This window comes from Diadema setosum, chromosome 6, assembly GCF_964275005.1.
Source record: "Diadema setosum chromosome 6, eeDiaSeto1, whole genome shotgun sequence".
Taxonomy (NCBI): domain Eukaryota; kingdom Metazoa; phylum Echinodermata; class Echinoidea; order Diadematoida; family Diadematidae; genus Diadema; species Diadema setosum.
This window is the reverse complement of record NC_092690.1, coordinates 671,683-691,894: the sequence shown is the minus strand read 5'-3', so window position 1 is coordinate 691,894 and position 20,212 is coordinate 671,683. Positions and strand designations below refer to the sequence as shown.

At 36.0% G+C, this 20,212-nt stretch overlaps 1 protein-coding gene across 1 annotated transcript in view; it reads left to right on the top strand.

Moving 5' to 3' along the window:
- Positions 1–15,940, top strand: part of LOC140229881 (neural cell adhesion molecule 2-like) — a 143,190-nt gene extending 127,250 nt beyond the window's left edge. Inside the window, exons 15-16 of the mRNA XM_072310087.1 lie at positions 140–347; positions 14,638–15,940. Of these exons, the coding sequence (XP_072166188.1) occupies positions 140–347; positions 14,638–14,806 (377 nt within the window). The 3' untranslated portion in view covers positions 14,807–15,940. The remainder of the gene's footprint in view (positions 1–139; positions 348–14,637) is intronic.
- Positions 15,941–20,212: the final 4,272 nt, after the last annotated feature.

Genomic DNA, 20,212 nt, shown 5'->3' with positions numbered 1-20,212 from the left:
TGGTATGACAGCCAGAGAATGAAAAGATGTGCTGTTAGATACAAAAAAAAATTATATGCTAGCATCAACAATACACCAAATAGTGATTATAATACACATTCTGATTGTGATTCTGATGTGATCTGATTGTGTTGTGCAGCACGACCAGAGCAGAGGATTGGCACACTGGGAACGGTGGAGCTCGTCGCCATCGTGGTAGCGTGTTTCATCGTCCTCCTCATCCTCATCGATGTCTGCTGCTTCTGCATGAACGACTGCGGCGTGCTGATGTATTTCTGCGTCAACTGCTGTGGCAAGACCGACCCGTCATCGAAGGAGGAGATTGAGATGGGAGATGAGGAATATGGGTAGGCATGCTGATTGACATGGACAGGAGAAAAAGTTTACTGTTAAACAGAGATAGAGAGACAGGCACAGATAGAGAGATAGATAGAATGATAGACAGAGATAGAGATAGAGGGAAAGATAGTGATTGAGAGAAGGAGAGAAGAGTTGTGAAAGAAAGCAGAGGTAAGAAAACAGTGATAACAGTGATATTCAGTAGAAACACAGATGATGAGTAGAGACTGATAGATCGAAGTAAAAAAAACCAAACAAACAGAACATTAATGTTTATGTGTAGATGTCTTTCAGATAGAAGAGTCTGAAGACCTGGGGCCCATTTCGTAAAACTTGTTGTCAGTGACAAGATGTCATAGCTGTTACAAGCTAGTGAAATCCCCGTATCTGATTGGCTAAGTGCAGATTTGTCATAGAAGTGAGGCAGTTGTCACTGATAACAAGTTTTATAAAACGGGACCCTGGTAAGAAAGAATGCATCGGTTGATCTGTAGATAGATGAGAGAGTCTACAGATTGTGAGCAAGGTGGACATTTGAGTATGAATAGCAAAATATTATCAAGTCATCCCATATCCCATCAGTTTCCATTTCTAGTAGAATACAGGAGATACAGTAAGTTGTCACCTCTGACAAATGGCCATCATCACAACACACATTTAAACATGTAGGATAGCCAATGAATCAACTTCCTAGGAATATATCTTGAATGTCTGCTTTCTCCCCCATTAGTCACACTCCTTTGGCCATTTTGTTCACGTCTCATTTCCATCTCCAAATTTGTCTCCATTTTCTGTCTCTGTAAATGATAATTTTCATGAGAAGGTTTCCCAGAAATGCCATTTTGTAACCGTGTTGATCCACACACATTGTAGAAAGGCAAGAATGGTTTATGTCTGTCGTAGATCTGGAAGGATGAAAGTTAATCTCCTTTTATATGCAGCAGCTGGTTTTACTTTTGAGAGCTTCATTTCATTGTAATCCATGTTTTGAACAAATTTGTGATGACTTTTTGAATTTCATATAATCATGACTCTGCAATGCGCAGACAATATGGAAGTGTTTATGATTTCTGGTTTAGAGGTAAAAACAGGACCAGCGTAGCGTCTCAAACAGGCACATGACATGGTAGAAAGTTAACACACAAAGACACAAGATACCTCCTTTAAGAATCCTGTGCCAGGTTATTAGGGGACACTTTACTCAAAACCCATGGCTGAATGATAATATAGGAGTATACAGGGCATGTTATTTTGTGATGTGCAGAAAATCATTATTTTGTATTATTGTCAATATAGTTCTAAACAGACTAAAGATCATTTATCAAAATTCATTTCTGGTAGTTGTGCAAAATATTTATTTCTCTGTTGATGAAAGGATTATTGGAGTGTTTTATGCTTGTCCAAGTTATAATAATCATAATAATAATGATGATGACGATGATGATGATGATGATGATGATAATAATAATAATAATAGTGTGTGTTTCTATAGCACAACAGTCTTTCAAATTGATGCTCATGGTGAAGAAGAAGAAGAAAAAGAAGTATTAAGTTGTGCCATCAATTGAACCATGTGCTGACTTTCATTACACCTTCTGCATCCCTTTTTGTTTCTGCTGCTATGCTCCATGTGACTTGGAAAAATAAATGATCAAATGGGATGTTCTACCTCACAAAAATAAAAAGTGGTAGGGTGGGAAAGGAGACAACAGACCCAAGTGCCAATGTTGTAGCTGTGGCTGAAGAGGTTGCCATGGGAACAGAAGACGTTCATATTTCCTCCATAAATGAAGGGTCTGTTGCACATGAATGTCTTCCCCCCCCCCCCCCCCCCATCTGAGTGATCTCCCATGACAATGTCCTAATTTGTAGAGCATTGTTGGATTTTATTGTTAAAAAACAAAACAAAAACAAAAACAACAGAAATAACAGAGACATTGAAAAGTTCCAAGAAAACTAAATTTTCCCAATAACACCTACAACCTCCAAGATTACCTACGAAGTTTTAGTCTCATCTGAATACCATCTTTTTTCATCGTGTCAAGACCATTTTGTCATTTTCTTGGTGGCTATTCATTTGGACTTAACATGAATTCCTTTCTAACAAACAGTTCTTGTAAACAACATGTTGAAAAATCTACATGTGAGAGAGGAAACAAATTGATCATATGTGATGACTCCAGTTTAAAACACTGATGAAGATCAGAGTGCTCAAAGAGTACACCTATTTCTTATTTGTCGAAAATGTGCATCACTTTACAAATAAGTTTCGATACTGGCCTAATTGTGCACCCATTTAATAGGCTCACCCCGTCTTCTTGGTTAGAATACTGGCCTACACCCCTTTAACAGGTTCAGCCCTCTTCTTGGTTAGATGCTGGCCTACACCCTTTTAATAGGCTTCCCTTCTCTTGGGAAGATCTCTTTCTTGATGTCATTGTGGTGTAGTGTTGTGATTTTGTTTAATCCATTGAACTTGTCAAGAGTGTTAGTCTTAATCTCTATATCCTACATGTCCCTGAAGGATGGATTATAAGTGAAATTTTGTCCATAAAAGTAGCTGGATTCCCTGATGTTGATGTGCTGATTGATAATATCTGGATAGTCTTTCTTGTCCATGGTACTATGTCCCTTCATTCATAGACAATTATCGTTTAATTGATGTTAGTTTGTTATTCAGAGATCTTTTCTCACCATCTCTCCTTCCTTTTGCTTGACTTTGATCAGTCAAGAAGTGTGTACAGATGATTTGCCTAAAATACTTACTCAAATGTTGGTGTAGTTCAGTTTTTATTCTATAACACAGTTAATTTTACTTACAGCAGACTTTTTTTCAAGTGAGTTTATTTTTGTGCATGAGTGAATTTGTGTCTGACTTTGTAGCAATAGTTATGTCAGTAAGTATGGTGCAAAAAGAAAGGAAAGCACTCATGACAATCATAAAAATAAACCTCTCCATGTAAGTTTGATGAAAACGTCATATTCTTGGAAAGTGTTGGCAAAGTTGAGTCACAAAAATGGTCTTAATTTTGCCTTGTGGCTCTCAAATCAGATCCAGCTTTGGACTTGGGTATGTCTTATAAAACCTTTTTTTTCATCATGAAGCTTTATGGGCAAGTGAAAAATGAATTTGTAAGTCTTATGCGCTTGGCAAACAATAGCACTGTTTAATCACTTTTACAATTATTTTTCTAGAAATACAGGTATACAGGTATTTTGGAAATAATAGATGTAGCACTTTGACAGGAACATGATATATACAAACTTCTGACTCATGTCAATAGAAATTTACTTCATTTTGTATCCACTACACTCTATTTCTATTGAGACAGTGTTTGGGAGATGAAAACAAAATTCTTTTTTAAATCAATGCATTCCTTTTAAAAGATTCATATGATAAGTCTGACACTTGTGTTTGATCACATGACAGTACTGTGAGGGCAAAAGATCACGTGATCAGACATAATTTGCTTCAATCCATTTGCTTGGCAACAGTTTGGATGAGCTGGAGTCGGCCTGATGGAGTTGTTACAGGGTGTACCCCTGTTTATTTTTTCCTCCCGATCCACCTGACTTGTTGTCCCCATGAATCCTCTCCTTTCAGACCAAGACCACACCCATACCCCTAAACATTTCTCCTCTTGCCCATCTATTCAAACCCTTCACTAGAGTACTAGTATACACTTTTACCTGGTGTGTTTTCCTATCCTCAGTGTAACCACAAAGTCATTAGAGTGTTCCAATAGCAGCCATCTTTGTCACAAGTTGTGAATTGTACAGTATGTGTCATTAAAAAAAAAAAGAATGTACCTTTAGAGGTAGAGAGTGCTAGTCAGTAACGACTTGTGCAGTTGACGTGTGCGTATACTGTATGATTGTGCCATTCTGTAGTGTAAAAAGAAAAGATACCTGTCTCTTTACCGTTGGACCCATTTCAGTAATCAGGTGATGATTGTTGCAGTTGCTTGCAAATGCAAATCAAGGAAATCCCATCTTTGGTATGAATGTCAATGGTCAAATAATTTGAGGATGAGGATTTCACTGTTTAGTGTTTGTAGTCCCTTGCCATAAAGTCTAATTGAAATGGGATCCGTGTTCTCAATTTATCATATCATACCTTCTCTCCCACCCCCTGGTCTATGGGATGGTAACCTGGAAAGTGAAAATGTGAAAAGAATAAACTCTAAATTTCAAAGGGATAGTTCATTAGAAAAAATAAAAATGAATTGATGAAAAAAAGATTGGTCTGAACAAGTGACCTTTAAACAAATCAAAAAAAAAAAAAAAAATCGGATTTCATTTTGCTCTGCCTTCTAAAAATTAATTTGTGTCTCACTACAAGAAGTGATTTGGCTTATTTTTTTTTTTCCCATCCAATCATACAATTCTTAATAATGTTGTAGAATGAGATTTTGGATCTCCCATGGACCAGTGAACATGGCTCTTTCATTGTAATTTCTCATTTGTATCCCCCTCAAAAGGTAAACAAAACAAAAAATCACAAAATGAGTGTCTGTGATCATTTTTTCAACCATTTTCCCCTATGTACTCAAATAGATGTTACCCTCTGTACACAAATGCATGTTAAAATTCAATTCTCTTTTTCAATTTTCTAGAAAAGCTTTCACATTTTGATAATTCTCTCTTGAAATTATTGATTTGCTTGCTTGCTTCCTTGTGCCTGTACATACAATGAATTGATTTGATGCTTTATGCATACAAAGTCCAAATAACTATTTATTCATTTTATGAGATTTCTAAAATTTTGTAGTATCTGTCAATGCCTTGCTACATATTTCCAACATACAGTATGTTTCTTTAGACCTGCTGCTCTCTTTAAAAAAAAAATGCCCTAGAATTAAACATGCAATCACTAGAGAATTTAGTGCAGAATTATCATTTGTTATCAACATAATGTCATGTTCATTGTTGCTTGTCTGTGTAATAACAATGCATTCCATTCCACTCCAATCTTTTTCTTTCTCTGAAAACAAAACAAAACAAAACACCAACCCAAATAATCTGAACACTTTGCAAACTGACAACAGAAAGAGTAAATCACCCCCTCGAGGTGATGCAGGGACGTACCAACCCATCGAAAACGGAAAGCCAGAGGAAGTGGTGACGGAAAAGTCAGCAGCTGAGGCAGAGCCCCTTGTGAACAAAGATGGGTCAGTAAAGGAATGAAGTGGACTAACCCCGTCAATCTAACATTTCAGAGACATCTTACAAGAGTGAAAACACTCTCTTGAAATGTGGATATTGATTTCTTTATTATTCTTTTCTGTTGATTCTTTGGATGTAGTTTAGGAGAAGTAAAATCACTTAAGTCTGGAATTTGAAGTTTCTCATTTTCATCATATTAATGTGATAATGGATTTTTTTTTTTTTTTTTTTTTTTTTTGTTAATCCCAATGATCGGATATCCCAAAAAAAAAGTTATGTGCAATTTGGAATTTTATCAGATTCTTTTTCATAGAAACAGTTGGAAATTCACCCAGTAGAGGATGTCTGCTGTATGGACAAGTTAAAATCATTTCTTGACATGTATTTATTTTTTTTTAAAGGCATTATGACGTGATAAGACTTGAGTAAGGTCTTAATCCAATCTGGGTTTATTTCAGATTAAGTGGTAAACATGTAGAAGTTTTACCTTTCATCGTAAAACTAACAGAAAGTCACCCGATGAGATCTTCGTCAGGTTAGACTCAAAATTGGTATAAAACTCATCAAAATGTGTTATATTGCCCAAATGAGTTTGGAGATGTTGACCCAGGCTTCATTTGGTATGGAATGATAAGAAGATATTCCTTCCCAGTCACTTTGATTGTTAGTAGTTGATTAACATGGAGTTTGGTCAAATCACTCCATCTTTCTACCTATAATGACTACAAGCAGGTACCAGTGCTGTAAAGGATGTTTTAAGAACTATTGTAGGTTTTTTATGCTTATTGAGCTATCACACTTATTTGCAGGCCAGGCCTCATGGCTGATTAAACTGAGCAACTTTTTGGGTTTTGGAATTTATGGTCAACAGTGTTAGGGCTTTATGATGGTGATACTTCAGAATCACAGCAATATATACTTGAGAGAAAAATGAACCCAATGATGATGAATAAAATTCTATCAAACTGTAGGGGAAAAGGTGAATATTGAAATTGAACATGTAGGTAGGTAAGATTTTGTAGAGATTTAACAGTTAGACTCAAATTGAATGAATGAGGCACTGGTTAAGAATTCAGACCATGTCAGAAACTTATCGGGAATTTGGCAGGTTTGAATTCCTGTCATCTTCAAATCTTTTCTTATTAAACAGGCATTTCTCATAAATATCCATTTTTACTACCTTTGCAAAGCAAATGAAGTGAGATTCAACTTGTTAGCAATGGGTTGAAATGTGTCTGGTTGTAAGAGAATGTTACTTTTTATTGTATTTTAATCCACATTTGTACATGTTTTATCTCAAATCCAAATTTGCTATCCTCCTTGAAATTCTAAGTGATAAACTTCCCTAATATACACTTGTAGTATGAAGATTTTAGAAGAGAAAACATTTTCTGTAACATGAATTATGATACTTTCCAGATGAAATGCCTAATACACCTCCTGACCAATCCATGATGTGAACACCAATTTCATTTTTGTCTCTGTTTTGACGCTCAGTTCTTTTTCCCTTCATGTTCATAGAGCTGTGTAAGAAATCACACAAGGTCTTTGCGCAAATATCTAAGCTAGAAAAAAAGGTATTACTCTTATCTTTGTTTCCCTCTTGCTCATAGAAATGAGATTCATACCACGGTCTGAAGGTACCCCACCCTACTCCCCATCTCCTCTTTACCCCTCCCAATCCCTTTTCCCCAAACTGAGGCAAGTTCCAATCAGTGTATCCACATGACTTTTCATTTTGCAGACCATATTAGCGACAAGCACCTTGCCAATTAACCACAATGTTTGTATCAACCATAGAATCAGCTGTGAATTTACCAGTGTGCCCCAGACTTTATGTGCACCTGCTCAGATGTAGATGCCATTACTAACATGGCCATATCGAAAGGAAATGACCTCACAATCATATGATTGTGTTAAATTTCACCAGTATAACCAGTATTTAATGCCTTTGATGGCTAGAATTCACACAGTTTGGAGAAGGAATCATATATAGTCTGCTAATACATTAGTACATCAAGATGCTCAACAGGGTATACTGTGTAGAACTTGTCACAGCGCAATCATATCTACGCACAGGATGGCTTGCATTTTTGTTTGCCGTGTTTTCTTGCCTTTCTCTCAATCTCTTGGTTCCCACATGGTTTTTGTCTTGGCATCCCTCTTGTCTTTGCCTTACCAGCCTGCTTGCTGCAAGACATGACATTAAATCCTGTAAAAACAGCAGCACAAACCAACAGTTCTAGTCCATTTGAACTCAAAACAAGCATTGTTTGTGTTTGAAAGTGTGTGATAAACTTTCAAGAGAGGGGTAAAACATTTGGTCATTATTAAGCAAACTTTCCCAAACATGTTAATAAAGTCTCAGGAAGCAATATGTTTAATAGAGATGGACATGTCTTTCTGCTTTGTCATTCCTGTAACTTTACAAAATTTCTTGTTCTTTTAATCTTTTGACAGAAAGTTAAAATACACTCACAAAAAGATATCAAAACTGATATACATTTTGAAATGCAAAAATGTTTAAGTGCACAGTAAATAAAACTTAAGATTTTGCTGCTTTTTGCTAGTCCACATCAAAGAGGAAAATCAAAATTTGTTGCAACACTGGAGGTCATTTATCTTGACATGAATAATGATCAAAATATGACAACTCACCCTATGTCCTTAAATTATCATTTTGATAGTGCAATATTCTTTATCTTCAAAAGGAAGTATTCTTTGCCACATCATAAACAAATTTAGCTCCCTTATCTCAGACCTTGTCAACTCACACCAAAATTCCTCCTTATACCAATCCACTACATATGTGTAAAATGAGTATGGTATGAATTGCTCTGCAGGTGGTATGTCTGAAGTATTTTGACATGGAAACAAAACTTATTTTACTGGATTTTGTGTTAATGTCTGTCATAGCAGCAGGTTGGTGGTACAGGGCTTGCCTCACTTAGCCTTGTGACAGCTTCTGTGTGTGTGTGTGTTCTACTATGGTGTGCTGGAAAACTACAGAGGGTTATCAACATGTTTGGGTCTCCAGCCAAAACTTTTTTTTTTCTTTTTTCTTTTTTTAATAAACTGGAATCAGTTAGATATTTCCCCCAATTTCCTCCATATAATATGTTAGTTTAAGACAAACCCATTTTAGAAGCCAAATAGTGTAACGTTCTTTGCCCATTGACATTCTCTCATAGTAAAAAAAAAAAAAGAAAACAAAGAACTTGGCTCATCAGTGAAATATTTTTTCTGACTGTAGTAATGAGAGTTAGAATTATTCTTTGTTTCCTCATCTTAATTTGTCAGTACCACTGTACAAAAAGTACACAGTCTTAGTATCACCATCATGTGTGAAAGTCATCTTAAATCAGTTAAACTTAGCAAAGATCCATAGAAGACACGACATTTTATTTCCGAGTTTGAGAAAGTGCAAATAATCTTGTGCTTGCTCATAGAGGAAAAAGGTGTCAATGTTAATTTGTATTTTGCTACATTATATAACGTGGTAAAAATAAAATGTCTTTTAAGGCCTTGTGTTGACTCTAGCTTGATCACCCACTGTGAGCTCTCTGGTCCATCTCTTCTCCTTGTCACTGGGATTGTATGGAACACAGTCATTTTAATCACTTTTTTTATTGCCCACATATATTCTTCTGCATTTTCATTTATTAGTGCTGTGTTTTATTCCATTTCATTTTTCACGCTTCAATCTGCACCTCATTTCATTGCCTGCCTGTACCCACCTCTTAATCACCCAAACACGGAATGGTGGCTCCCAGACCCTCCCTGCCTGCCAGTGGCACCTTGGACTCTCCCACTGTTGAAAATGGGAAGAAACATGAAGGAGATGAGAGCATAGCTAATGATAATGTTCCCATGGAAGCAGAGAATGTACCACATTGTAATGGTGCTGAAGGCGTGAAGATTTCATTTGGGAAATATTTCTGAATGGCTTGTCGGTCTCCTTCAGTACTTGATCTCTTTCTTATTTATTTGTTTAAATACTGTTTTCTCTACAATGCTTAAGTAGATAGGATTGATGTCTGTCTCTTGCTTTATATTGTGTATATTTATTACTCATCAAAATGTAGCTGATATGGAAACAACATGATTTAAATTGAACATGACATGAAAAGGATGGTATTTATTTCCTGTGAGCTGTGGTCAATATGATTCTTTCATGTCCTGCAAATATAAAAAGAATCAATTCAATTTTTATTTTTTTTATTTTTTTTTATTTTTTTTTTTTGGGGGGGGGGTTAGGTTTTCTTATAGCTGAGTTAAGATGTATTGCATAAATCCCTGAAGCTCTAAATGTTATACTTACGAGATATGCTAGTGTATTATCTGTTATTTAGCAGTGTGGGGTATGAGTAAACTGTGACTTTGTAAGATATGATGTTTACTGTATGAACAGTGCTATGAGAACTCTTAGACCGTTATGTAGAATAATACCCTTCAAAATTCCTGGTTCTTTTATAAATCTGTCTCTGGGGTTCTTTCTTTTTTTTCAGGTTGTGACTTGTAGGCCAAAGTACTCTCTAAAAAGATCAACCAGTTTGTAAAGTGAAACCCCATTCAAAGGGAAAATGCCAAGGTGTAATAAGTGTTGCCGCTTTAAGACTCTTAGCAATATGTGACTGGCGACAACGGTTTCAGGCAAAAGTCGGGAATTTTAAAAATCCATTTTTTCACTGAATCACATATCCCATTTCCTAAGCTTTGCATTGATACAAAACACTTGTATTCTTCGGCACCATAAGTGGGCATAGAACGAGAAATAAAATGCACTTTTTAAGTTGTTAGCCTGACAAAATTACGAGAAAACATTCTTTGAAGATTCACCTCTTTCTCAAAGACAATGTCCGAGTGGCGATGCGAGGGGAGAATCACCCATCCGTACGATGGTGCCAATCGATGTTAAGCTCCGCCTTTAGCAACCACATCACCTTCTGATTGGCTCACTGAGAGAGTCAAATTTCCCGGGCACCTTCCTCGGAGCTCAGCGTATGGAGCCGAAAAACAATGCATTTCGCTCGGATTTGTTTACCAGTACGTCTTTCAAGATGGCGAATAAGATAATTGCACGTATGGTGTACATGTACAGTGTGTATGGTGTACGCATTACGCAAAGGCATCCACATGCCATGACCGTGTGCATGACCGCGGTGGCGAATCCACACATTTACAAATCGCGTTTTCATTGTGGTTGATTTGTTTTTATCATCGGCGACCCTTTTGAAGGGAGAAAATTACTAGTGCTGGCAATTGTCACGCTTCCTGTTTGTTTTGCTTTTACAAGACATGCATACAAGACATGCAACAAACACGACTCGTAAGTTTGGTGCGATCTTGACGTGTAGTATTTGAATGTAATTGGTCACATGTGACCGCTCCTTTCCTCTCATCTACCTTCCATTGAGTCAGTCTGCTGTCATAATTTTTACTACATGTACAAGTAGACAAATGTGAGAATATTCAGTTTTCTTTTCACACGATTATGTCATGCTACGATTTGTACATGATTTTTGTTTCACTTCCGTTGTCGAACATTGCGGTAGAATAATTTGGATAGAAAGCCAAACGAAGAGCACGCCTACAGAGTGAGCGTATGTAAACCACTATAGCAAGAACAATGGAGCATGTTAATCGTGTACGCGTGGACAAAGCATTCCCCAAACGCTGCAACTGGTGTCTCCGAAAGCCGAATTATGTAAATGTATGCGACGCACCAGCCAATCGCATGTGAGACCATGCGCCGTAGCAACGCTGGGGATATTGGCGCGGCGTTCGAAATAAGCTCGAATCTGACGAGTGCGATCCAACATAGGGTGCTAAATATTCCATTTTCGATAGGAAAAACTTCGTCTTATGCTATGAAATTTAGTGTAGATGTAGAAAACATATCAAAGATTTGATTTCTGCAAAAAACCTAAATCGACCAAAATAGTGGTCAAAATCTTTGTACCCCGCCTAGGAGGGAATTTGCTCTTGCGACTTTTGCCTGAAACCGTTGCCGCGGGTCACATATGATTTCTTACCTCTCCAGTTTTATGAATGAAGTGTCATAACGAGTTCAATATTTGCTTAATGTCAATGCTATTTCAATTAAAAGTCAATTGTAAGTTTTAGTGGGCAGTAGATGCCCCCACCACCACATTTTTTTAATTGTTAAGAACAAAAATGGCACTACTAACAGCTTTTACAATCAGATATTTTCCAGGAATGTTCTATAATTCATAAATCACTTTTACCAAGTCCATCCTTGCATCTCCCATGAGACCACTACCTGGTTTTTTGCCTCATCAGTTCACCTCACTAGTAAGTCCCTTGACTTCACAATATTGTGAATTGGTGTTAAAGAAAGTTTAGTGATGGAAGTGGTGGTATTCGTTGCATGCTTAACAAGACCCTACTTGTTTTTAAAGCGATAATGGAAAAAACTGAGGGAAACGAGTGAGCAACTGTTCTGCCAAAATTCAAGTCCCTTGTGTCAAGTAAACCAATTTTCAGTGATTACCAGTGTAACATATCGTCACTGGGGTGACAAGACCTTGTATCTGCAATTTTGGTGAAAATGACTTTTTTGCATTTATGGTCTAATAATTGGTTAAGTGATGTCCTGTCCAAATCCTAGATGTCTTACCCCAAAAATGAAGCCACCATGGCACGTCAAAGGAATGGCTGTCCCATTCGGTATAGTGCTTTGGCTGCCATGTTTTTTGGCTCTCCTGAACATTTGACATTTTGTAGATACGAGGTCTTGTCGCCCCAATACTACCTCAGTGAGGACTTTGCTTCCATTTTGTACCTTGAATACCCTTTATCTTATAATATAATTTCTTGTAAACCCCTTTAATGTGTTCTTTGTGAACTTAAGACCAGGTTTTTTTTTTTTTTTGTTTTTTTTTTTTTTGGGGGGGGGACTATATTATGGGAAGGTTACCCTGATTGAATTGATCTTCATTCACTGTGCACCATGCAGGGTACAGTGGAAGCCTGCTCGAACATATCTTAGTGATCTGTAATACTACTTTGTGAGAATATTTGAAGGGTTTGTTTGCAAAACCAATAAGTCCATTTTTGAAGATTTTGAAGTACGATATCTGTCATAAAGTACAAAATAATACCTTTTAAATGATATATTGGTCACTACATATAAAGGTATATTTTTGAAGTTATGGTCAAAAGAAGCAAAAATATTCTTATTATTCTCTTTATTTTTCTTGACCTTTAATCGCAAATATCTCCATTTGGCAAATATGGACTTATCGGTTTTTGCAAACAAACTCTTCATTTCTACCAAGTGTCCATGTTATTGTGCATTATTGAGTCATGCATACTTCAGGTAAATTTGCGTTGGATGGCAATGTGTCAATAATAGGTAACAATGTCTCTTGGTACCAGGAAAATAGGGCAATTATATGAAGTCTATACACTATTCTTGAAGAAGTAAAGACATGATGCAGAGCTATTCTTTTTCAATTGGTGTAATTAGATATTTCAAATAAAAAAAATCCAAGTACTATAGTAGTGCAGAGAAGTTGACTGTACTGTATAGTTACCTATTCCATCAAATTCTTACCGATTCACTCTATAAGCCACTGCATTTTTATGTGTATCATTATACTAAATGTACATATCTGACTCTGTTATATGTTTAGTCCTTCCCTCTAGAGTTATTTTAAGCCAATTCACAGCTGTATGTGGGATGACAGGGAATTTCTTAGTCCATGATGCATTCGTACAAATGATTTTCTTTAAAGAAGTGAAAGGAGGGAGAAAAAAATGGTTAGAAAACCAAACAATGATTTTAGGTAATTCATTGAGGTCTAAAAATGAACTATAATGGTAGTTTTTGCTCTGTTGAACCATTCCACCAGTCCTGTAGAGACCACGTATGTTAGTACTGTATTATATTTGCTTGTTTGATAGTTTGTTTGCTTGATATTATGTATTATTGCATCTGTTCAGTGTTGATTGATAATATTATCATTACATTTGTTACACCCTTTTACTAACTTCATTGACTTTATATTACCCCCATGTATGTTCCACTCTCATTCATGTTTTCTCAGACTATTCCCACATTACAGGTATAGCACAAAGGAATGACATCATTTGGCATTTTTGTGTATCATTAATACTAACTGGAATGTACAGTGGTGAAGTCTTCTTTATTGACTAAATAAATCACATTATGTTTTCATTTTGTATTCTCAGTGTGATTATCCCGATTATTCTTTCCTTTTCTTCTCTTGCAGAAGGTTATTAGTAAACATTCACATATCCCATCACTTACTAACCCACATACCACATGGTTTTGCCAACTGGTAATGCCTCACTTTTGAGTGTGGAGTCCCTCTGATAAGTCTATGTAACCATGGAGCTACTTTGTTTGTCTCAAACTATTTATATATCCTTGTCATGATGTGTGGTAAACAGATATTGTGAAATGGATTATGTTACTTTTGAGCTTTGACATGTGGATAAACCCTGCATCATAATTAACAGCATGAACCAACAATCTTGTTTATACCATGCTTATACTGCAATTTATATAGTGGAAGGTGGTGGTCTAAACCTGCTGAAATGTATATTTATTATTTTGTAATTGAATTATATAATTTTCATGAATGCAGGATACTGTAATATGTTTTTATATATAAATTACATTGTATATGTGTATATTCTGTTTGTTTAACTTGACAATCTTTTGATGAGGGATTTTTTTAAATGATTTTATAATGAATTCATTCACAAGGAGGTGGAACTTGTAATGACATGAATTCAGTGGTCCCAATTATCCATCTTTGTGTTTAGCTGGTCCTTTTTTTAGTGCGTTAATCTTTGTACATAAAGATCATTTGCTAAATGGATTTGATTTTGATTTTTCTAAAAAAAAAATGATTTGATCCTTTTCAAATAGCGAGAAACCAAATGGTGCTAGATGAAGGATATTTCATTCTCAGCATGCTGACAAAAGCAGTTTTAAGAAATGGTCAGTTAGCAGATCTGTTGAGGAATAAGTTGGTATGGGATGAATGACAACATGGTGAGTATTTGTCTCTACAAAGCAGGGAAAATGAAATGATAGTTTTATTGACTCTGATCTCTTTCTCTCTTTCTCCCTTCCAGTAAGAAATATGAAGATGAGGAGGAAGATGAATTTTCGGATTTTGATTATACGATAAAGAAAGACCAGTATATGAGTGACCCATACGACACCCAGCCTCGGTCCGGGAGTGACCCCTACGACATCCCATATCGCTACGGATATCCCCCAGCCAATGACTCAAACTGCTGAGTGATCACTGCATAAAGCCACATCAAGGATATCGCTTTCCCTTTAAGAGATTTTCTGCCATCACCTGAATCTTGAGATGATTTCTGTCAGCTAGCTTCTCTTTGTTGGTATCAAGAAGTGAATGTACCCACCAGTGTAGATCTCCTCCCCCAATCCTTGGCCAATCCCATATCTTCAGACTCGTGTTGTAGCATTATGTTGACAGGTTAATACATTTGTCTTGACATGAGAAAGTGTAATTTTGGCGAACAAAGTTTTTTTTTTTTTTCCCTTGATATGTCCTTGAATGTGTTCCCTTCTGTCAGAGATCATGTAATGTATGAGGAATAGCCAGGTAAGAAGATGTAGGTAGTGAATATAAGAATGTATTTGGGATTTTCTGTCAGTACTTTATCATTGTGGCCATTAGTCAAATTCATTTTCTCCTCTGTCCCTCATAAAGTGAGTATTTTTCCACCAATTGATATAGAAATCTGTAGGCCATAGCATGGTGTATGATTGAAAAAACAGTCTTTGTAGCCTTTACGCAATATGAAAAGTGGTCTGTATCAACTCTGGATGCAGGAAGCCGAGTGTGTAATCTCATGTTGACCTTATTTTCTGTGTGTATTTTCTAGACTGTGCCTTTGGACTCTTTTTACTCATAATGTGTACATAAAATGCTGCTCCTGTTTCCAAGGATGTGACAGCCATGATATATCACGAATGATTAAGTAATAATTAGAACTGAGCAAATCAACCAATAGCATGGCGCATGTATGCAATATGGAGAAGTGCTAGAAAGCATTCGACATGTCTGTTTTAATCTCACTCTATACTTGTCTTGTCATATTTGATATGATACGAATATTAGCAAAATAAATGAAAAAAAAAATCAAGCAGGCAAATCTTGAGAATGGTGATGGTCTTTGCGGATAAATGCAAAAACCTGATAAGGGAATTCCCGTCTCTCTGTTATTTCTCATATCATGTTTTTCCCAGCTACAGAATGCAGATTTTATACATCATTTCTTTTTGATATAATATATTTATCTTGATGGAATCTAGAGTGGCACCAAAGATTCAAGCAAGAGTGACACATACTAATGGTCACATCGAATCGGGCAATGGATTCCTTGTATATTGGTGAATGAAATCTTTATCAATTTTTTGCAGTGCTAGCATTGCAAAGCATGATACCTTTTGTAGGGTGGACTAAGGTTATGTGTGTTGGGAAGCTGTCGTACCACTGGTGACATTTTTTATCATTGTAAGGAATTTTGATACCAGTCTGGGATGAATTAAAATGATAATTATAATGATAATGATACTGTACATATGATGCTTTCATATATGAAGGGTGTTGCATGTTTGCCTTTTTTGGTTTTGTTTTATTCATTTATTCACAACTTTTGTTTTCTATTTGTTTGGCATACATACCACATCATAGCCATTGACCTTTGTATTCAAGTCAAGTTTTAGAGAGTATTTGAAGAGTTTGTTTGCAAAAACCGATAGTCCATTTTTGAAGATTTTGAAGTACGATCTCTGTCATAAAGTACAAAATAATACCTTTTAAATGATATATTGGTCACTACATATAAAGGTACATTTTTGAAGTTATGGTCAAAAGAAGCAAAAATTTTCTTATTATTCTCTTTATTTTTCTTGAACTTTAATCGCAAATATCTCCATTTGGCAAATATGGACTTATCAGTTTTTGCAAACAAACTCTTCATTTCCTTCCATATTCAGGAGCTCTGAGTGATGAAAGAAAAGGCTATCTTTCATGGATTTGGAAGTGATATTTCTTCAGAGCATTTTTGCTCATCCTTCTAACCTCAGTAATGGATAGTGGGTGTAGTTACTGCATGAATATACATGTATTATCCTATTTATTCTGTGACCTGGGGAGTGAGAGGACCAGAGGATTAAAAGCTTTATCCAACTTCTGACCTCTTTGCAGCATTCTTGTAGTCTAGTGGCAGTAGTGTTTTGTGTCTGGTAGTGTAAGAAGACAGTGACAAGAAACAAGAAAGAGTCCAGTAGAGAGTGTTTTAACCACCTGCCAAATTATTAGAACATCAGCCATGCACTGCTCCTTATTTTACATATTTTTTTCTTTTCTTTGGTTGTTAAGGAAAAGCTAGATGCATGTTTGAAGTCATGTCAATGGTGCAGTTTACACATTTTATTAAAATGTCTTTCCCTGAGCTCACACCATCCTCGAGTCTGTAGGATGGAGGTATAAGTATGGTGTCATGTATTGATTGAGTACTAGAATTAACAAGACACTACATTATGAATTTCTTTGATTTCATGTAAAACGTGTTGAGAAGAGGATCATTCAGACACCCTAAATGTAAGTTTATGCATCCAACAGTGGCCATGAAAAGAATGAAAAGAAGTGCAAAGTGAATAGCCAGTACTACTAAGAAAAAAAAAAAAAAATTCACAAAATGATGCATCATTGTGGGTATTTTACTTAGGTGCAAATTCTTTACCCTTTTTAGTATCGCATTTCCTAAAGAGATACTCTCTTGTAACTATTTTATACCATGACTCCTTTTGGTGTAGTACTAAAGGCATCCATTCAAGTTTGTAGAGAAATTCTGTCTCTAGAAAGAATGAGCAGTGATAGATAGATGTGATGCAATCTTCCCCTTTAGTCTCCCTAGACAATTCTGTAAAATGCAAACTGTAATACATGTAATGAAAGAACAAGATTTGGATGTGAGCATGATTATAACAATCTATACTGTAAGATAACAGTGTGTGTGACTGGTGTTCTGTAGTCTACAGAATCTTGCTGTTTCTGAAGGAAGACTCTGTGATGTCCTGATATCATATGAAAGGGAAGTACTATTGTACACTCCCTGTAATGATTTATTTGTGCTATTGATTATGAGATTTGTGAATTTTGTACAACTGACACATTTTAGCCAAAATATGTGCTTGCTGTATGATATTTTGAAGTTTAAGCTTTCTATGTCTGGTGTAATATAATGTGTATAAATTGTTACATTTTTTCTTCCTCTCTCACATCTGGGAGTGCATTATGCAATTCTACAACAACAAATGAATTGTGGTAGGCAATTATCAAATGTTTGCTGTAGGTTGCAGTAATGTTGAGAAACTGTCTGTGTTAAAGTGCTTGGAAGTAACGGACATTTTTTAAACTGTTTCATGTGGGTCCAATGTCTGAAGTAAGAAATGAGTGATTTCCCTCTGAAGTCACAGGAAAGAGAAGAGAGCAAGAATGGGAATATCCTCCACAAACTTTTTGGTTGGAATTTTCTTGTTGTCATTGCTCAAAAGTTGCTTGACCTTAGAACTTTGATCCTCTCTTAGCTCATACTCTTCCCATATGAACATTGTGTTTCAAGTTTAACAAGAGAAGGAACCCAGTCCAGTTTATCATGTATAAACAGATTCTAGTGTTCCATCATAGTAATGCCTGCCTGTTATTTATCACTGTATTCGATAGAGCATTGACGGGAGGTCATTTGATACTGATGAAGAGTGAAGAGATTGTATAATTACTTTGTTAGTTTTCAAGTGATTGGAGAGAAGTCATTCTGGCAAGAGACATCGGTCACTTGTATGTCTTCACAGCCCCTTAGTGCAGCAATAGAAATGTCAAAAGTTATGTTCGTTTTCGTTGGTATTTGTGTGAGTGTGTGTGTGTGTTTTGATTAATGCAAACAGAGATTAAAAACTGGTAGATATGGATTTGAAGGTACTATTAGACTTAACGTCTTTTGATTTCCCCTATCTCTGCTATATAGAGGTATTTTTACTTTATTTTTTTTTTTATTGAGTCCTGTTTCCCTTGATATATCTTCCCTAGTAAGCCATCTTCAATTTTATATTTGATTTTGTGTTCTTGTTTTACATCTGTCATGAATTTGTAGGGACACTTTTGCAGTCATTGCCATTTTGTGCAAATAAAACAATGTTTTGTCAGTGTAGTCTTACCTCCGTTGGTTTGTGTCATATATTGGTGTGTGATGCGTATCATTCTGCAGCATATATGCCTAATATGAGCTCTCTACCTTTAAGCATTAAAGTTTAAACCATCCTTGATCTGCTTTAATACGTTGCTTGATTTGATCTCAGTATTATCTTGGACAAATGGTTTAATTTTAATTTTTCCATAACAACAACAGCAATATTACCTTTCTCTCCTCTCTCCCTCTTTCTAGGTGTATTATAAACCTAAAGATGTTGTGAGAGATCACACACACACATGGAACATACAAACACAAATGTACACTTTGCATGTGAATATGATGTACTGTATATAATTGATGTTGGCCCACAAGATTTCAAAAACTGTAGCAACTAAGATTGATTGCTTTGTTTGCCACATCATTTCTCTTTTGAGCCATCAAAATTTCAGATTAAAAGATTTTCATAGCCCAAATGGGCAACCAGAGAAAAAAAAAGTTAGTGCCAAGCCATCACATTGTACATGTACTGTATTTATAATTATACAGTCAGCTCTAGGTAAGTCAATGTATGTCGAATAACTGGCTGACTAAGCAAATATACAGAGACTCCAACCCAAAGCACCTTCTGATCTGGAGATTCTCCCGCCTGAAACCCCTAGCAAACGGGAGATTCCAAGTTGATGTGTGCGAAGCGCGAAATTCCCAGGTTCTAGATGCTCTCCAGTGCTATCTAAGGCTTACTTTTTCAACATACGATAGCAATAAGTAAGAAATCCTTTCCAACGGGAGACACAGAGCCAGGGCGGGAGAAATTAAATCATAAGCGGGAGAACGGGAGATTTTGCAAAAATGGGTTTTCGGCGGGAGATCTCCCGTCGAAAACGGGAGAGTTGGAGTCTCTGAATATAAAGTCAATTTCTCATAGCCTCCAATGTGTATTGGTATTCTTCTCTAAGCTATACATGTACAGTACATGGAAAAAGATGTATCATCAAAGCGATGCACTATTGTTTTACTATCCTCTATAAAAATAACTAGCTTTCATAAAGTGTTATATTCACCAACTACATTTATTTAACGACTTATTTTACAAATGGTAGACTTGCAAATTTGTGTAAATTAAGGGCTGCAAAATCTTTTTGGCCATACAACTCTCACACACATGAACAGAACGGTACATTTAGTTCCATATAACAGTTGTACATGGAAACAACCAATTTAACAAAATAAAGTTTCAGAAAGTGGAGACTAGCCTAAGAAAGTTTTGGGGAAGTTTTACATGTTTTCATATGAAAGTAATACCGATGTAGTAACAAATAATTGAGGATGTTATTGACACAGGCTTTTTCTGTTGCCTCGGAACACAAACTTTCACTAAATATGAATTGACGGATCTCGGGTCTATGCATCCATCAAGTTGGATAATAAGCTTATCTGAGTAATGCTAACTTTTACTAAGGATTAAAAGTTGTTT